Raw genomic sequence first — 19,604 nt, forward strand, 5'->3', positions numbered from 1 at the left:
CCCATTTTGAACCCCCCCCCCCCCCTTATTTGGTATTTTAGGCAGCTGCATGATTTATATTTTAATTAACAAAGACAAACATAATGGAGACAATGTGCTAGAAACCAATGGTCTATAGATTCCTAAATCATATAGTTGGAGTAGTATTAAAGTTCTATTTTGTTCATATTTCCTGCCAAATTCCTTATATGTACAAGGACTTCTGATCCAGAAGTTGGCACCGAGTTTTCTACTACCAGTTAAAATGTTTTTCATTGGATACACGCTCCAGAAATTGGCACCGAGCTTTCTCTATCACTTAAAATGTTTTTCATTGGATACACTCTTTGGCAGTCGATTACAGAAGGCGTTAAATATGACCTTGAATTTTGATCATCTTTAGAGTGTGCAAGTAATGGGCTCCTTTGATGGTTGGAGTCAAGGAGAGCACTTATCTCCAGAGTACACCGGCTCTTATATGAACTTTTCAGCTACATTGTTCCTAAGACCTGGAAGGTGCGTTTCTCTTCTGCCACTGAGTTAAATCTGTCATTGCACTCTCTCTGAACTCTCAAGTGAAATTTTAAAAAATAATAATATATTTGTATCTTTAGGTACGAAATTAAGTTCTTGGTAGATGATGAGTGGAAACTATCCCCAGAATTACCAACTACCGGAGAGGGGTTAACTAAGAACAATTTATTGGTCGTGGAATAGCTCATTTAGCTAGGACAGGTGCTGAAAGTTTGTACTATACGTGGAAAAACAACTTGTTAATCGTCTTACAGTTGATCTCAGGACTCTTAAGCAGTGTATGTATGATACTTAACTATCAGCTAGCTTTTAAGTCATACAATTGTATAAGCTTCTCAGCCATATATCTATATGTTCGTTTCTTGAATTTGAAAAAAGGGAGGATTTGATTCAACAGGTAGCTCATGAGGTGGGATTGCTCAAGACATCTAATTCGCTCGACCTACTATTAACTCAAAGTGTTGAAGGTATATATAATAGACCAGAGCTCCTAAAGTGGTGGTATAAAGGGCGATCAAGACTTCCGTTTTTCTCTTATAAAGTCTTGAGTTGAATGTTCAGACTCTTTCGAAAATGTTTGGAAGCTTTTGGTAAAAAGGTTTATTTTTTAAAAAAAGTGAGGTATTTGGCTGAGCTTTTGAAGGAAATAAAAAGTTTAGTTTTCCCTTTTATTTTTTAAAAGAAGTTGTACTATCACCACAAATTTAAGTGAAATGATTCTTTTTGATTTATCATAGGAATCTGATAATAAATGTATCCAATTTTGTGTGATTTACATCTAACCCACCTCCATTGTTAATAGTTAGTAGTCCGTACATTAAACTTTGATGAATCAAAAAAATCAGAGCCGCGACTTTATTATTTAGTATATACAACAACCTCAACATCCCTAATATTATATTATAGTTATGATTGGTTGGTGGCTTTGTCCTAATTAACAAACGAAAGGCCATTTCTCATCAACAATTACAAGTTTACTTCATGCCTGCTACTTGTTAAATAAAGTTTATATACTATTTCTTTTTAGGACGTTTGCCAACTTGTTATATATATATTTTTTTCTATATAGAATATATCCTTAATTCTTTTTAAAAAGATGCAAAAAATATCTAATGATTTAAATGTATGACAAAAAGTTACACATGGTGGTTATAATAGTATTTTTATATGATTTTGACAATCATCGGATTGAGTTAGGTCCAATGTTCATATGTTCGGTGAACATCATGGTTCTGTCCCTGCCCATCACGAGTCTACATGCATCTATTCCATGTGTATATATAATATGCTTGTAATAACTTTATTCTTTAATTGTAAACATTAATTTGGTTTGGAATACGTAGAAGTTGTCATATGCTGTCTAGTTACGTACATATATATATATATAATAGAAGAAGAGAGGCTTAGCATTTGCCAAGAAGGAATCCAGTGTCCATTTCAAAAGAAGCTAAACTTTCTTTCTTTCATTTCATTTGTAGAAGGCTTGAATGGTTCTTGTCATCAAATATTGGATGCCCTCTCTTCTTTTTCACTCCTTTGGCTCTGCTTGGTACTATTGTTGCATCGGTCTTGACCCTTGAGATTTCCCTTGTGTATCAATAATAAAAATAGTTATTATGTCAATAAAGAAGGTGAAGGGTAGTAGGTTGTTGATCATGGTTAATGTCCTAGGAAGTGCTGGACCGTTGAGGTTTGTTGTGAATGAGAATGATATGGTTGCTAAGGTTGTTGATACCGCTCTGAAACAATATAGTCGCGAGGGAAGACTTCCTCTTCTCAGTTCTAATGTCAATGATTTCCTTTTGTACTCAGCCACTGCTGGAATGGATGGTAAGTACCTACACGACTTATCTTATTTTCATCTACACACTTATCCTTATAGGTTGCAAAAAGAGAGAGACGACTCAAATTTATACAGCTCAACAGAATCATAACTCATTTACTTACTATATATTTTTCAGCTCTGGGAGCATCAGACTTGATAGGGTCACTAGGAGTGAGGAATTTCATTCTTTGTAAGAAGCAAAAACAGGCAATGATGACACAAGGAAATGGCAAAAGGGGATGGAAAGCTTGGCTCACTAAGTCCTTTAGCTTCAAAATTTATTCCCATTAATTTCATCAAGCATTTGCACTTGTGTAATAGATTATATATATGAATAAATGATGTACACATCAATTTCTAAGTTACTCAAATGAACTCACTCTGTTTGGGCTTCATGTAGGGGTGACTGAGTCAAATTTGGACAGGTCATAATGGGTTAAGATAATAAACATGTCAAGATCTAATCTAATTCAAATTTGTTCCGGTCAAAATAGTCAGGTAATGTGGTAAGTTCATAAAGCATTTGCACAAATGATGTACGCATTCAATTCCTAAGTTACTCAAACGAGATACATCAATAAGCTTGAATTCCACATACAAAAGCCTTTACTACTCATTCTACCATATCACTCTGTTTGGGGCTTCATGTAGGGGTGGCAATTGAGGGTTGGATCAAATTTGAACGGGTTATAATAGATAAAGATAACAAACAGGTTAAAATTCAAATTAATTTAAATTTATTTGGATCAAAACAGTCTGGTAATGTGTCATAAAATGAGTTAAGATCTAATTCAATTCAAGGTTTACTAAATTTAATTATTTTATTTGTTCTTTTAAAATATTTTAGTACCTAATAAATTTATTTTTCTCTATTATACATAATATCATCTTGTATTTGTGTAAGAGGCAATTTTCACGATTTGAGCCCGTAACCTATGGTTGCATGCCATCAAACATTACAGATTTTAAAAAGAATATTTGAAATATTTTAGTGTTGACACGTTCCATATAATGAGAAATCTTCTTTTATTTTCTATATTGCTAACCACTTATTTTAAGGTGCTATCAATATCATAAATTATAATGTTAAGGTCACAAAGTAAAATAAACCTACAATTATTCCCATTATTTAAGTTATCATTGACTTGAACAGTACTCATGATCGTTGTAAGGATTCTTTTCAATTTTAAAGAGAAATCTATAATTGAAAAATATAATTATTCTAATCGACTTTACTATTATATCAAAGGGGAAGGTATGACTCGTCCTAAACATCAATCGAAAGAGCATTTACTCATTGATCATACAAATTCAGCCGATTATAATATTTTTTGTTCAAATAATGTTAAGAAGTTCATTATATATGTATAAATATTAAATTTAAAATTTAATTATTAATACTTAAAATAGTCATTTTAAAATTCGTAAATCATAAAATTAAAATACTGGCTCAATCTTTGATAGAGTATTATAACTTACTTCATGCCTTGTCAGTTAATAAAATTTATATAATTCTTTAATGTCTGGAATATTTGTCAACTTGATAAAATTGATTTAGGTTTGTATATAATAAATTAAGTAACATCTAGGGACTTATGTTAGGTTCCTTTTTAAGAAACATTTTATAGTTCTTATTCTTCTATATTTTTATTGTTTTTTGTTATTGATAGAAAAGAAGTAAGAACGGTATTACCTAGTACAGGACCCAAGTAAAAGGACTAATTGCATCATAGTACCATTAGGAAGTGTTGTAAACATCAATTTGGTCAGAATACATACATGAACTTGTAAAATGATGTTGCCTATATGGTGCTATTTATCTAATGAGTTTATAAGTCGGTATATTTTGGCTAGCAAAAATTATCTACATAATCAGGTCATTTATAAGATATTCACAGGTGTTGTGATACTACAACAATAATAACAGCATATCTAATGAGATCTATTAGATAGGTGTAGTGATACTACAAAAACAACAACACAATACCTTATATCTCATATCAAACGACTCATACATTCCGTATATAGTGAGAACAGAATAAAAAAAGAGAACAAGAATCCAGAGTCACATTTCAACAAGGACAACCTTTTGTTTTGAGTTGTACCAAAAGTCACATTTAACTTTTCCCCAATTTCACACCTAGCTTGAAATCAATTCTAGTACATAGAAAGTTAACCCCTTTTTGTACCTTAATTGTCTGGTTCAGATCATTAAAAATTAATAATCGATCAAATCATATAGTAGTTGGGAGAAGACGATGTCGAAGAAGGAGAGGAGAGTCAGAATTCGGGTCTCATCAATTCTATAATAATTTTATTCTTTGCTCAGGAATGAGCTATAATGTGCAACTTATCTAAATTTAATGAAAATTTGAATATAGACACCAAACATCGAATAGAAAACAAAAATAAAAGTAAAGTAATTCTGCGCTCTCAACCAAGTTGCACCGTAATAAATATACACGATGGTTACATTTGATAATTGATGACGTGTATATATCTCAAACGGTTATGAGAATCAATAATATCCTTGTTTGCCTTCTTGGTGATATCTTGTTGGGGTTTGGTACCTTACTAAGTACACTTTTTTTTTTTCGAGCTAATATTATACTTGTTGCACTCTTTTGTGGAAGTCTAGATCCGTGAAACAGTAATTGCATACTTAACTTACTCTTCCCGAATTATTTTCTAAATTTTGCTTTTCTTTTTCTTGGGTATGTGTGAGACAACAAAGATGAATCCAAAACTTGGAGAAATTTGAATATGGTTATGCTGGAATATTGTATTTATGTACATTTTTATATTCTATTTTATATATAGAGAGTTAGCTAAAACATGAAATAGTGCGTTCAGTTGAACTCGTAGATCGTGGAAACAAATGCCTAAATAATAAAAGCTCATGCTTAAGAGATATGCCAAAAAATCGATCAAAGAATATTTTTATTATCAAAAAGAGTAACGTGTGGGTATATGGTGGAAAATCAAAACATATTCCAACGTTTTTGCTTATAGTCGAATAAAGGTTTAATTAAACCTTTGTAAAAAGCAGAGGCTCCAAAAGGACAAGCGTGATTTTGGAAGTGATGATTTATTCCAAATCTATTATGATTAGACGTTAATTAACAATTAACATCATTTGATTAATTACTGGTTTATTTAGCATTTGAATAGAATCTTTAATAAGCCAATATTACTACTTTATCCTGAGTGTATACATTTTAAATATAAAAAAAAATGTTAGGCTATATAATATACTTTTATAATCTGTGCTTCTTATTTCTTCTCTGACTTTAGGCTATGCAAATAGTCTTTGGATCTTTAATTTTTTCATAATAAAAAGTTAGTTGTCTCAAGTATTGTCCCTTTGAGATTTGGGCAAAGCCCAAATGAGTACATAAATGACTGGGTCCAGGTCCAAAAAATATCAGATGCAATAAGGTTGCCCAAAGATTGATTACGAAAATCTCAACTTTTAGTTTACTTATTATCATTATCCCCTATAAGTTTTACAAATTCTCAAAATCTCTCATTTTCGCGCCTTATGTTAATGTATCTTGCGCATCAGATTAGTGTATTATGTATAAAATGTACCTCGTGCATCACATCAGATTAGTATATATCGCACATCAAATTAGTGTATCTCGTGCATCAGATTAGTATATCATGTATAAAATGTACCTCGCGCATCAGATTAGTGTATCTCGCGCATTAGATTAATGTATTAGCGCTTATATTATTGTATTCGTTTTGAGGAATTTTCGTAATTATAAACTTTTAAGAGATAGATTGTAATTTTACCTTAAAAATATATGATTTGTACAATTTTACCTAATATGAATCCTTCTTTGATGTCGGGGGATTTGACTGGACCCTTACCATATATATTTTTAAGGTAGATCCAACCTTGAAAATTTTAAAATCATACAACTATTTAGGGAAACTTACGTAAATATACAAAAATAAAAAAATATTTACCATTTATAGCAATAATATCTTTTTTCACTTGATCACTTTTAATTCATATTGCAGATTTAACATAGTATTGTTATAAATGGTAATAAATAAAAAGTATTGCTAAAATCAGTAATTATTTATTAAAATGTACTATTTTATGTAATTTTTCCAACTATTTATACGCGATCCAGATCTATCTTCAATTTGTACTGCTTCCTTGGTCTCAATACGAGTGTGGCTTTAGCTCATTCATTAAACAAGAACAATAAATCTAAGATATAATTTATAAAGTTACTCTTATTTATTTATAAATAAATGTTTGTTCAGAATTAAACACTATTAAAAGAAATAATTCTTTCATTAAATAGTATATAAAATATCTTCGTTTACCAAAAAAAAAAAAAACTGATAAATTGGTTAAGATCATGAGATTAGTAATATTACTGAGCATACATATTTTTCTAGTTTTTTTTTGTAGTGTTGATAAATGAGGAAAATAATTCATGAATTAATGAGAATTAAGTAGTACTTCTCATATGTGATAAAACCACCTGAAGCTTCTTTTGTAAAACCAAAACTGTCTCCTACCTGACATCATCAAACAGAAGATGGAACTAACTAATTTAAAATAAATAAATTTTAATATATCATATGTGACTTCCAAAAAATATTATTTATTCTTACACTTGATAGACTTTGAATTCCATGTGCCTTGTTCCATTATACATCACTCTTCACGTCACAAACTGTACTACTTCCGTTTATTTTTATTTGTCTATTAAAAATAGTCGTTTATCAATACTTATTTAGTTTAAAAAATTAAAAAATAATTTATTACTTTTATATTTATTTTACTCTTAATATTAAATATTACTATTCACTCAGTTTATTTGGCAACCCTAATACACAAGTACACCCTGCAGGGTTTGTTGAGTCAGAACACAAGTAGTGGACATTTTTTTAATGAAAAGTAACAGTAAGTTGAAGATCTCATAATACTAAGCTTTGTTCTTGGTCTTTGAAGATCTATCATTTGCTGATGATTGACACCTGTCTTATTGGCATAAAAGGGATTTAATTTCAAACCTAAAACACTCTAATTCCCCTTTAATTAATTATTATTGTTCCAGTATGGCGAATCTCATTGGTTTAATCACAATATAAGTGTGTTCACGTGGCCTTAGCCAATAGCAATTCCATAAATCACCCTCACCATTTTACGATGGTAATAAAAGGGTTAATTAATTAATTACGATGGTAATCCCTAAGGTTAATGTGTATGGGTAAATATTGTAAATTCATACTCAATGCACCTCAACAAGTCTTAGAGTGTTCGATATTTTATAAATTCTTTTTAACTATTAATATTGAATTTTATTCGTACTCTCAAAGTTAAGATTTTTACTAGGGTTTGACAGGAGAAATTTGGAAAGGTAGAGAATTAAGGGAGTATAATAAGATAAAATCCATAAAGTAATTAGTACGATTTGGTTATTAATAAGGTGGAGATATAAATAATGAAATATATAGGCGTGCACTCAATGTACTTGTATTTCTTCTTGATTGGCGTATCCATCGATCCTTCACGTGTTTGTCGACCCCATTCTGTTTTTATGTCTCTTCCAGCAAACTTCAAATATAAAGGGTTTAATTTTAGTGTAATTAATCCCTTTAATTAAAAAGCAAATCCAAACCTTGTGTCTTTCTCTTTCACACTAACCTAAATCTACCTCGTCATCATGAGAATTAAACACCAAACGGAACCCTCCATCCTTCAAGTCATGCATGTGTTTGTTTCTGTGGAAGTAAAATCTCGTGACAGAACATTCTCTAGTAGAAATCGATAAGAAAGTTCAAAATCTGTAGAAATAGACACATGAAGTAGCTGAAAGGAGTTCGACATCTACTATATATATATACATATTAAATTATTTTAATCATCTATAAATAATAGAATCTGAACCCCCTTCGTGCAAGATGACTCCTCCCCCATCTGCATTTAATTGATCGAATCCTACAATAAATATCATGCGCGTACCGGATGGAAAAAGAACTTGTAGCATATGCATATTGATTAAATGTTCTTGAATCTTGCCATAGAAAACAAAGAAAGTTATTGAAATATATTTGCCTAATCATGATAATCAATATTGGACATGTGACATGATCTCTTCAACTCAATTTCTAATGTAACTAGCTCCTTGTGCATGCCATGAATTTAGGAAAAAAATAAAAGAAAAGGGAGATTAAGTTAAAAAAAAAAAGTACCTTTTTTGACAGGGAGGTAAAAAAAGCAAGGGCACGTGAAAATTCTTGAAAGTAAGTAAAGAGTGTAAGCTGTTTATCAAATGTCCAAAAGAGAGTCTCTGACTCATTTTATTTTACCTTAAAAAGGGTTTTTCTTTTATGGATATAGTTTAAGGTTACTAAAATGGGAAAAATATTTTCCCTATTTAGAATTATTTAGACAACTCTTGGATTCCCCACGCGTCAGTAAATCATACGGCGACGGCGCTATTAAAAAATAGTACCACTTGACAACTTAAAATATATATTTAGCAAAGCAATTTTTTAAAAAAAAACATTTCAAGTTGTACACAAAAACCAAAAGCTTATAAAAGGCTCCTTCTTATGATGTTACTCTCACGCTCTTTAAAAGACTTTGATTTCATTTCATTCATTTTTAAAGCTCTCAACAATTAGTCCAAGTAAGTTTTTTTTTTCCTTTTTTTTCCCTTCTTCTTTAGTTTTTTAAAGATCTAATAGATATTGTAATTGATCTCTTTCATTCATTATAGATCCAAGTAAAACCCTAGATGGGAAGGGGAAAGATAGTGATCCGAAGGATCGATAACTCGACGAGTAGACAAGTTACGTTCTCAAAGAGAAGGAATGGATTGTTGAAGAAAGCTAAGGAGCTTGCGATTCTTTGTGATGCTGAAGTTGGATTGATTATTTTCTCTAGTACTGGAAAGCTCTATGAGTTTTCTAACACAAGGTATTTATTTATTAACTTTGATAATAAATGTCTTTTTTTTTAATACTAGTAATGTGAGTTTATTTTAATTTAGACTTTACTTGAAATGATGAATATTGCTAATAAATCAGATATTTGCTCAGCATTTTTTGTTTTGTTGATACATCACTAAACAAAAGAAAATAAAAGTAACCATTGCGTGAGAATATTTAGTATATACAGTATCGATCGACTCTTTGACTGTTTCATAATATGAAGATTTCACCTTTATTTTGTTTTAATTGACCATGAGCTAATAGTTAAGTTCTACAGAAAGAATATTAGAGCTTATTATATAATCATCCCATGAAATAAACTATACAAATATTGGAACTCTTTGAGACACATGATCTTATGTGATTAATTAATTAAAGTCGTTAATAAGAAGAATTAACACTAGTTATATACTGATTAATATATATGTAATTGAATGATGATGATTTTTTGTCCTTTCAATTGTTTCTAGCATATTAATACAGCGTAATTAACCCTTCCCTCTTCTTCCTTAATTATATTTTATCTTTATGCTAATTGTTAAAAATAAAAATAAATCTAGCATGAAAAGTACATAAGAGTTTGGTTGAATTCAACCATTTTGATCCAAAATCCGTGTAATTATGTTGAGAAATTCACTGACTATTACACATATTTAACTAGAATGTTGATAAATTTTAAATTTTAAATCCGACTCTGAATTTTACTATTTTGCTAGACCAAGAATGGTCTCTTTAGAAAGGCAGATATATAGTAGGTTGGACATACACAGCTGGTTTTGTGGGTCATGATGATATTATCCAAACTAAAATAGTAATGTTGGAGCACAAAAATGAATGCATATCATATTACTGTACCAAGCACAATATGAAGTTTGTCAAGCGTAAATTGCTATAGTTTTATGTATCATTGTGTGAAAATTATCAAGATATTCTCATATATCACTGAAAAGAAGTAGTCATAATGGTATAAGACACAATCCCTTAACCTTATTTTATAACAATAATAAAACAAGCAATAGACTTGCTTAATATCATGAAGCTAGCAAGTTGAATAAGTTTTGTATATATAATGGAATTTGAGTTTATTGCTTTAGCATGTTGCAGGTAGAGTAGAGAGGCTAAATGCAAAGAAATGTAGTACAAGTTAATATAAAGTTGCCAAACTATGACATTAATTCTTAAAGACAATTGATTATTAATGAAGTTATTAGAACAATTGTTTAGTAGGGACTAAATGCTGACTCTTCGACTAAAGGACTCTCTACTGATAACAATTTTGAAATAAAACATTCATTTTGATAATGTCTCGAAAAGTTTATATATATATACAACTAGTAGTTTTCATTAAGTTGAAGATGTACCTTGAACCTATTTGATTATGCCTTGGATAACTATATGAAAGTTCTAATTAAGTGGAAGTTTATAGTATAGTTAGTGAAAGGCTCTCGGAGTAGTGATAAAGTTTTTTCTGTGTGGCGTATAGATAGAGGCAGAGTCAGAATTTTCAATAAAAGAGTTCAAAATCATAGAATTAGACACATAAAGTAGTCAAAAGGGGTTCGACATCTACTATATATACATGTAAAATTATTTTAACCATATATAAATAATATAATTTTCTACCGAATGAGATTCGGATAAACCCCTCATACAAGGTAGCTCTGCCCTACGTATAGTTCATAGAAGCAATTATTAATACTTGTATACCTAAAGATTTTCTGCATCATACCCCAAAGTGCGATCCTCCTCCAGACTCTATATAAATATAAAACGTTTGGTGCATAAACTACCTATACAGTGTAGTTAAAGAGATCAACAAAGAAAGAAGTGTTGTACAAGGATTTGACTCCTCTCCGGTAGTGGATTCCTCCGGTTGCTCCATTATCTTTTTAATATTTTGATATTTGTCATACGAATAATTTAATGATTCAAATTTATTTGATTAACTAAAGAGTTTTATCATAATTAATATTTCTCTCACTTTCTTTTTGTGCTTAGAATTCTTTCTTCTCTATCAATTTATTTTTTTCAAACTCTTTTCTGCAGCAAATCAACAATACATTTATGGATTTTATTTATAGTATTGATATTTGGGACTTTAAATTCATTTTATTTTTAAATATTGATAATTTTTCGGTTGATACTCCTCTCACAAAGTTTAATTGAAATTTTTCGAGTTAGACCCCGCTACTTTTTTTTACCTTTTTGTCTAAAAAAGCTTCGTTTCAATTTTCATATGCTATTTTTTTAAAGAAGTTTTTTATCTGTCATTCTTACGGAACGATTTGGACAATAAGTCCTAGGTATTTTTCAAATTTGACTTCTTTGAAACCCTTTTACGTAACTTAAATTCATTTATTTTGTTGGATTATTTAATATATATATATCAATTTTTTCAATATCAGACTTAATCAAAGAGAAAGAATATGTTGAAATGGTGGAAGAAGAAATTAAATATAATCATGAAGAAGAAAATATAAAAAAACATTCTTCAACCCATGAAGAAAGAAAAGAGTCGCCGAAAGTAATGCAATGAAATTGAATAAATGATACATTTTTCTTATAAAAAATTATACATATCATTTTTCAGGAAGTGAATGATTCTTCTAAAAAAAGATTTTTGAAATTGGGAGAAAAGTTTTTCTTGTTAAGTAATGTGAGGAAAAAATGTTAAGGAACCAAATTAACAATAAACTATGGCAGAGAAGAAAAATTTCAAGTATAAAAAGAAAGTGAGAGAAATATTAACGATGATAAAATTCTTTAGTTAATTAAATATATTTGAGTCATTAGATTATTTGTATGATAATTGTCAAATTATTAATGGAATAATGGAAGAATAAGAGGGATTTACTGGAGAGGGGCCAAATCTGTTGTACAACTTGTAGCAAAAAATATTTGGAGAAAAGTCAAAGTTTTCTATCATATCAAATGTAAGAAATTAAATATATAATTTATTTGAACCACCATTTAAAATTTTCAAATCATGTAATTACTATTTGTCTTGTTCTTGATTTGTAACATATGACCTCCATATTTTAAGAGATACTAGATACTTCCCTATTTTAATTTGCTTTGAATATTTTTTTTCATTGATAGTAGGACATGTTTGATGAGGATCATTCTTCCTCATATTGAGAGAAATTTTGCTTTGTCATGATCTACTTTGTCTTTTAAGTAAACAAATTAAAATTTTAAAAAATTTCTTATGAAAAATCTATCTCATTCTGTTGATCCTAGCTAGATGGAGCAAACATTTGGATCAGTAATGAAAAAGCTCACTTCTAACATTTTATACAAAAAATTTCTCATTATTCTTACTATTTTGATGCATAACAAGGTCTCATGGATTTATTATTCCAATCAATAAAAATTATTATTTCATCTGCCTATTTTAAGTGATTAGTTTGAGGACCTCTTGAGTTTATGGTTGAAATTGTGAAATCATGGCATTGACATAGAAATAACACACATATTTGCTCCTAAAATAAAGAGGGAATCCTCTTATAATTTCAAACCCTAATTACTAATAACGAAAAATCATGCATTCAAACAATACATATAACTCAAATATTTTTTATTATTCAGAAATAATGTATTAATAAGCATGAAGTAGTAAATTATAAGATGATCATATTCTATAGTGATATAACAAAATAATTTTATTCGCTTCGCTTTTGCATTATCTTTGATACAATCTTCATGTACAATTATAACAGCATGAAATCAGTTATTGAACGATACAACAAAACGAAGGACGATTGTCAGCAGTTGCACAATCCAGTTTCAGAACTCAAGGTAATGTAATTATATTCAATCAGCAAAACTACCTTTTTCTTCTGCAAATAGTAGTCTGAATTGACTGTTCACATTTATTTTTAGCCGATATACATAAATAAATGTCATTGTAACCTGCCCAAGTTTACTTTGTAATAAACAACTATATAAGATGTTGTACTATTTCGTTGTGAGTTCAGACGTTCCAGATAAGTTAATAGGATTTGTACAATTTGAATTAACTGGAACATTGGCCAAATTCAGGCCTATTTACACAATTGTGCAGTGTATAAATTAACCTGCAAACTAAAATCTTGAAGAGGAAGTACGCGTATTTATTATTCAATGTCAATGAGCTTTAGTCACAGAATCTGTGTATAAATGTAATTGAAATTTTACATCCACATAGCCTGACTGTATATTGTGCACTGTACTTGCTATAGTTGTGGCAGAGGGAGGCAGAGATTTTGCGGCAACAACTACAGGACCTGCAAGATAATCATCGGTAATGTTTACTCGTTAAACATATAATACATGTTTTTACCTTACAACATCAAAATAGCTTACGAACATCAGGATTTTCAAGGCAGCTGCATCTTGTTTTTGGTCTGTTGAACAAAAATACTTACCAGATAAAGTCTAAAACAAAAAAAATTAAACGCAATTTTTTTCATGAATTTATGGACTCATGGAATTGTATGTTTGCAAATGAGTTTAACAAATTGCATTGTACCTATATATATATATACTGACTATTATTATTCAATAGGCAATTTTCTCACCATCTGATAGAACAGGCAATTATTGGGAGAGGAGCTCAGTGGTTTGGGCGTAAAAGAACTAACTAATCTGGAGAATCAACTGGAAATGAGCTTAAAGGGTATCCGTATGAAAAAGGTCAGCAATCAATTAATTCTGATGATACTATCAACTAATTAATCTTTGGAACTAAACATTTTCTGACTTCATTTGTAGGAGCAAATATTAAAGGACGAAATTCAAGAGCTAACTCGAAAGGTACTGTAGCAGCATTCATCATGTGATACGATTAGTTAGATCAGAGAACTCGTGATCATATTTCTATTCAATGTATGCAGGGGAGCATTATACATCAAGAAAATATGGAACTCTACAAGAAGGTAAATCTCATTCGACAAGAAAATGCAGAATTGTATAAAAAGGTAGCTGTACTTGATTTTAAGTAAGAGAGTTACCTTGCATAATTACAAAGTTAAAAGCTAATACTGCAAAAAGATAACTTTACTCTATCAGGCTTATGGTACAAGAGATGCTAATGCAGTGAATGGAAACATCAACTATCCGTATCGCTTCACAGTGAGTAGGGAAGTTCAGGCCCCCATCCATCTGCAGCTAAGCCAGCCTGAGCCACAATATTTTGAGATGCAAGCAGGAACATCTGATTCAAGGTACGTAAGACGTCAATTATAGTTTTAAGTTTTGTGCATTAATACTGTAACACATTTTTTTGATACTATAAACCTCTGTTTAAGAGAGTTTGACATTATTAATAGGGATAATGCACAAGTACCTCTCAACCTGTGCCCAAAATCTCAGAGATATACTTATATTATACTAAGGTTCTATTACCTCTGAACTTATTTTATTAATAATTTTCTATCTCTTTTTGGCCTACGTGGCACTATCTTGTGGGCCCAACGCTGGTTGACTTTTTTTTCAAGCTAGTGCCACGTAGGCCGAAAAGGAGTAGAAAATTACTTATAAAATAAGTTCAGGGATAATAGGACCTTAATATAATATAAGTGTGTCTTTGAGATTTCGGACATAGATTGAAGGGATACTTGTGCATTATCCCTTATTAATATATAAACAAGCTGGATTTTATCTAGTCACAGAGATTCAGAACTTACTCAAAACAAATTCCCAGCAATTCTCTGAATGAATTGCGAAATTCATCGATCAAAAGCCAGTTTAGTTGGGCCTGACTTTCCAAGTGACTCGATCCAAAACTAGGGACCTTTGGTAACAAACTATTCATTTCCTACGAGACAATTGTTGATATTTTAACCTTTTTATAGGTAGATGTCAATGGTGGAAGTAAAGATCAATGACTTAACAACCTAAACTACAGGGCAGCAGAAGAGGATTGCAGTGTTTTTATGATATATATATATGTATTAGCGTGATGAAAATACAAAGGCATCTCATAAAATGATGTACTACATCTTATTCATAATGCTAGCGTACATTATCTCTGCTGCCATTGTAATTCAAACAGCTGATATTGCACATAACCAGAGCTGAGGCGAAAACAGAATTTTTAATTTTTAATTTATGGGTTTAGAAATTATAATTTTCTATACAAAATAAAGTCCTGTACTTGCATAATGAGAATAACAAAATTGCACGTGGCGGATTATATGATCACAACTAATGAAATCAGTTGACCTAAACAAGTGGTGTGACTCTGTACATGCTGACATATATGATAATTTTTAATTTAGATTTTATGTACTCTCATTTCTGTATTAATTTTTAGTTTCTTGAAATAGTATGAATTAGTTTAGACAATAAATAAATAAATATGAAGTAGTCAACATATCTTGAAAAACTATAGAGATTATATTAACGTGTAATTAATGTAGGTCATCGCTTGTTGAAATTTATAAAAAAATGAATAAAATATCATTTGAAGCAATTGTCAAATAGATAATAAATGAATGAAAAGTCCTCTAAACTTTAATATAGTTGAGAATATTTTTCATTTTGTATCACGCGTTTCTTGCTTTTAGACTAGTCATTTTTCATTACATCGCCACATTTTATAAATTTCACACTGGTTATGTTTAGCTAGTATGTCAATGTCTAATAAATTTTCTTAGTTCTTTAAAAATTTTATATAATTAAATTATATTATTGAACACTGAACTGGCTTTGTGATTACAGCCAAATGGTTGAGATAATATGATTTTTCCACACTTTGATTAATTTTTTTTGGATTTGTATCTGAGAATTAAAAAAAAGACAAGAAGTGTTTCTCTCTTGAGATTAGCTACTATCCATTGAAATTGATGATCGAATATAAAACAGATACTGCACACCAATAAAAAATAAAAAATAATTAACTGAAGTATTTTTAATCCGTCAAAGAACTCTTTTATTTTTACCTTTCTCTTAGTATTGAAGATTATGTTTCCAAATTAAGACAACTTTCTACACTTAATTAAGATATAAAGAATTTGATATCAATTAGTACGGAAATTAAGGACCTTCTTTCTCCAAAGTTTTGACCCCTTGTTGTTGAACTTTCTTCGAGTAAACTAATGCAATGAAAACTTTCAATCTCAACTAAATTTTTTTTTCTCAACTAAAAATCAATAAAAGAGAGGAAAACACTTTTTTTTATTGAGCTACTAAGATTCTTCAACGAATACACATTGAATTCAAAGTTCAGCGACTTTCACTCTCGAGCAAATAAACCCAAATGAAGAAAGAAATATCAAATTATGTACACTGATTGTTGAAGTCTTAATTATATTTGTCGCGGAGGATACTCATCCCTAAGTCCCCCTTCATCGAAATTTAATGAATAACTAACAACATCATATTGAAACTTAATCGACTTCTGCTTCCCATACATAATATTCTTCTTCCCTTCATTCACCAATTTCTTCAACATCTTTCTCCATAATTTCACCGGATTCCTGCTATCTCCACTTGTCAACGTGTTTATTTGCGAATACTCTTCATCCACCGGAATACAAGACGGTGACAGACAACCGTACAACCTCTGAGGCAGTACCGATCGCCTGTAATTAGAATCGGCCTCCATTGAAAATCGCAAAATTAACGTAGACGTAGAAATTGCGAAGAGATGTTTTTTCGAATTTAGATTTTGGTAAGTTTTTTTGGTGAGTTCAGTTTCTCCTATAATTTTGATTTGATTCAAGTGTGTAACGGGTATATTGGAATATAATAGTAGGTACAAATACTATATTTGTACTACTTTAATTTAATTTAATTTTGTGTAGGCCTCTTTAATTTTCATATATTGAGCGCCCACAAGATATTATATTTTCTTCGTATTATTAAGCTTATCGTAGTTGCTGTCATGACTCATGACTCGTGTAGGGTTGATTTAGTCATTATGTTTTAAGATCGCAATCTGTCAGAATAAGATAAGCAGTACATAACAACTTTGTGTTGGCCTCATTTGTGAGGTTATTTGATTCGCTATCGAAGTTTATTTTACGATAAGTTTTTCTTAATAATATTAGATTGAAGGTGTAAAATATTTTTTAATTAAATTAAATTGTGAAAAAATTAATAATCCATGATTTTTTCTCCTTTCTACTTGGATCAATCCGAGACTAACATCCAAATAAAAATATTGGATGATTTCAGGAGCGGCTCAAGCATATTAGTGGTCTAAAACAAAAATCAAACGGAGCCTTAAATTTGAATTGATAATAACTTTTATATAATTTATTTCTTCTAGTTTTCGGTTGATAATATTATTTTTCATGAGATATAGTACTTTAAATATGTCGAATTTCTTCTAATAGTTCCTTCATTTTTCATGAAAAGATTTTTTTTTTCTACAAATAGTATCAATATTTGTTTATAAATAATAACTTCTAACCTATTATAATTAAAAATGAGGCCCCTTAAATTTGAAGACCTAAGACACATGTCTTTTTTTTAACACTGTCGAGTCACCCCTGTATGATTCCATTAAAATCAATAGTTATAATTTTCTTTTCTGGAATCTAGAATCTTAAAATCAGAACTTTAGTTTTATTTCTGCAGTTAACTAGTATAACTTTTGACATGACATAACCATTCCATCCTAACACTTATAATTTTACGCACAAAATAAATTAAATTAGATAAAACCATTAAATATAAACTCAAATGGACAAACAAGTTGGATTTGAGCTAGTTATTCTTTAATTTTATCCATTTTTAAACTTTGAAGTAATTGGGTGTGGCTATTTAAATTATTTTCATGCGTAACGGATTTTGAGCTTTTTTTGTCATCGTACATTATAGTGGGTTATTTAACAGGGCTAGGAGGGCGTTCATCAAACCCCTCGTCAATTAATTTTTTAAAGTATAGACTTTAAATTTTAAAAATATAAAATAAGATTTTAGCTCAATAATTTAAAAAATTCCAAATTTATTTTAAAATTGAACCCGTCTTTAGATATAAATAAACCAAGCCTTAATTGTTTTACATTGAGAGGACACAATAAACTACCTCCAACTAATCAGCTATTTAACCTACTACCATCACTTATTTTATAAATATTTATTTCCTAATCCTGAAAAGATAAACATATATTCAATTCGTAATCCGCCTATGTTAATCATTAAGGTGGTTAGCATTAGGAAGCCGCTTAAGTGATACTATATAGATTCAATTTGTGATTAAATATTAATTAAATGCTAATTTGTTGCGGACGAAAGGGATTATTTATAATTTAGATGATTTTTTTTTTCTTTTGGATTTATTTAACAAATTACACTATCCACTATCCAGTTGTCTTTTTGTCCTCCCATTAATTAAGCGGGATATAAAAAAGATGCCGTATATTTTCTCTATATTATATGCTCTGCCGAATTTAGTTAGTCATGGGATTGGCCTTTGTACGATTACCATATGCGGACTCTAGGAAAAAGTCTTATAACTGAAATATAATAGGAACTTACTTTTCGTGCAAAATTTAGGTTTATACATAGGGCAACTTTCACATAGAGCAAACAAAAAATTCATATTTGTATGCTATAGCAAAGTTTGCATAATTGCGCTCCATAGTAAATATAAAACTGTATAATTCGCTATACATATACAATTGTATAATTCGCTGACCTAAATTGTATAATTCGCTGGCCTATTTCGCTGCAACTGTATAATTCGCTATCCTATTTCACTGCGATTGTATAATGCACAATTGTATAATTCGCTGCCTATTTCGCTGCAATATTTTTATAAAATTTGCTTTGCATACAATTGAATCGAATTAAAATGTATGTATATTGCATAATTTTAAGTGTATACCAAGAAGATATATGTTTTTCTCTCGCTTTATACAAAAACAGAAACACAATATATACACTTCTGTTGTATAAAGCTAGAGAAAATTGTATTTCACTGCAATTGTATAATTCGCAATTGTATAATTTGTTGGTCTTTTTCTCTCCAATATTTGAAGTAAAATGTTTGTAAATTGTATAATTAAGTATATAACACGAAGATATATATTTCTGCATGTGTATATACAATTTTCTCTCGCTTTATACAAAATAGAAACAAAATTTATACACTTCTGTGTATAAAGCGAGAGAGGCGAGCGAGAATGAAGAGTGGCGAGCGAGATTTTGGGGAGAGAGACGCCTGACAAACTTTAGCTAACGTTTGCTATAGAGCACAATTAAATCAAACCATAGCTACTCCATTTATTTTAGGTTATTAGTTTTCTATCATATACAATTTTCCCTTATATATATATATATATATATATATATATATATATATATATAT

The 19,604-nt window shown here is 29.9% G+C and overlaps 3 protein-coding genes across 5 annotated transcripts in view; all 3 read left to right on the forward strand.

Annotated features, from left to right (window-relative positions):
- LOC107008749 (protein PTST, chloroplastic) overlaps positions 1–1,184 on the forward strand; it is a 4,673-nt gene extending 3,489 nt beyond the window's left edge. For 2 of the 3 annotated variants that reach the window (XR_001455287.2, XR_003576970.1), the window contains 3 exons: positions 383–495; positions 594–791; positions 911–1,184. Coding sequence is in view for 1 of the 3 variants with exons in the window: in XM_015207897.2 (XP_015063383.1) it covers positions 383–495; positions 594–696 (216 nt within the window). In the remaining 2 variants the exon portion in view is untranslated. Of the gene's footprint in view, positions 1–382; positions 496–593; positions 881–910 lie in introns of those variants that run through there. The other variant, XM_015207897.2, reaches the window with a different exon arrangement.
- A 476-nt stretch (positions 1,185–1,660) lies between these two features.
- On the forward strand, positions 1,661–2,802 carry LOC107010574 (uncharacterized protein At4g22758-like). The gene is made up of 2 exons (XM_015209855.2): positions 1,661–2,343; positions 2,475–2,802. Exons 1-2 carry the CDS (start codon positions 2,130–2,132, stop codon positions 2,627–2,629), a joined length of 369 nt encoding a protein of 122 aa, XP_015065341.1. The 5' UTR covers positions 1,661–2,129; the 3' UTR covers positions 2,630–2,802.
- A 6,294-nt stretch (positions 2,803–9,096) lies between these two features.
- On the forward strand, positions 9,097–15,386 carry LOC107010603 (MADS-box transcription factor 23). Its single transcript, XM_015209884.2, has 8 exons — positions 9,097–9,290; positions 13,024–13,102; positions 13,525–13,586; positions 13,879–13,978; positions 14,057–14,098; positions 14,179–14,262; positions 14,354–14,508; positions 15,139–15,386. The coding sequence occupies exons 1-8, from the start codon at positions 9,109–9,111 to the stop codon at positions 15,140–15,142; spliced, it is 708 nt and encodes a 235-aa protein (XP_015065370.1). The 5' UTR covers positions 9,097–9,108; the 3' UTR covers positions 15,143–15,386.
- Positions 15,387–19,604: the final 4,218 nt, after the last annotated feature.

This window comes from Solanum pennellii, chromosome 2, assembly GCF_001406875.1.
Source record: "Solanum pennellii chromosome 2, SPENNV200".
NCBI lineage: Eukaryota > Viridiplantae > Streptophyta > Magnoliopsida > Solanales > Solanaceae > Solanum > Solanum pennellii.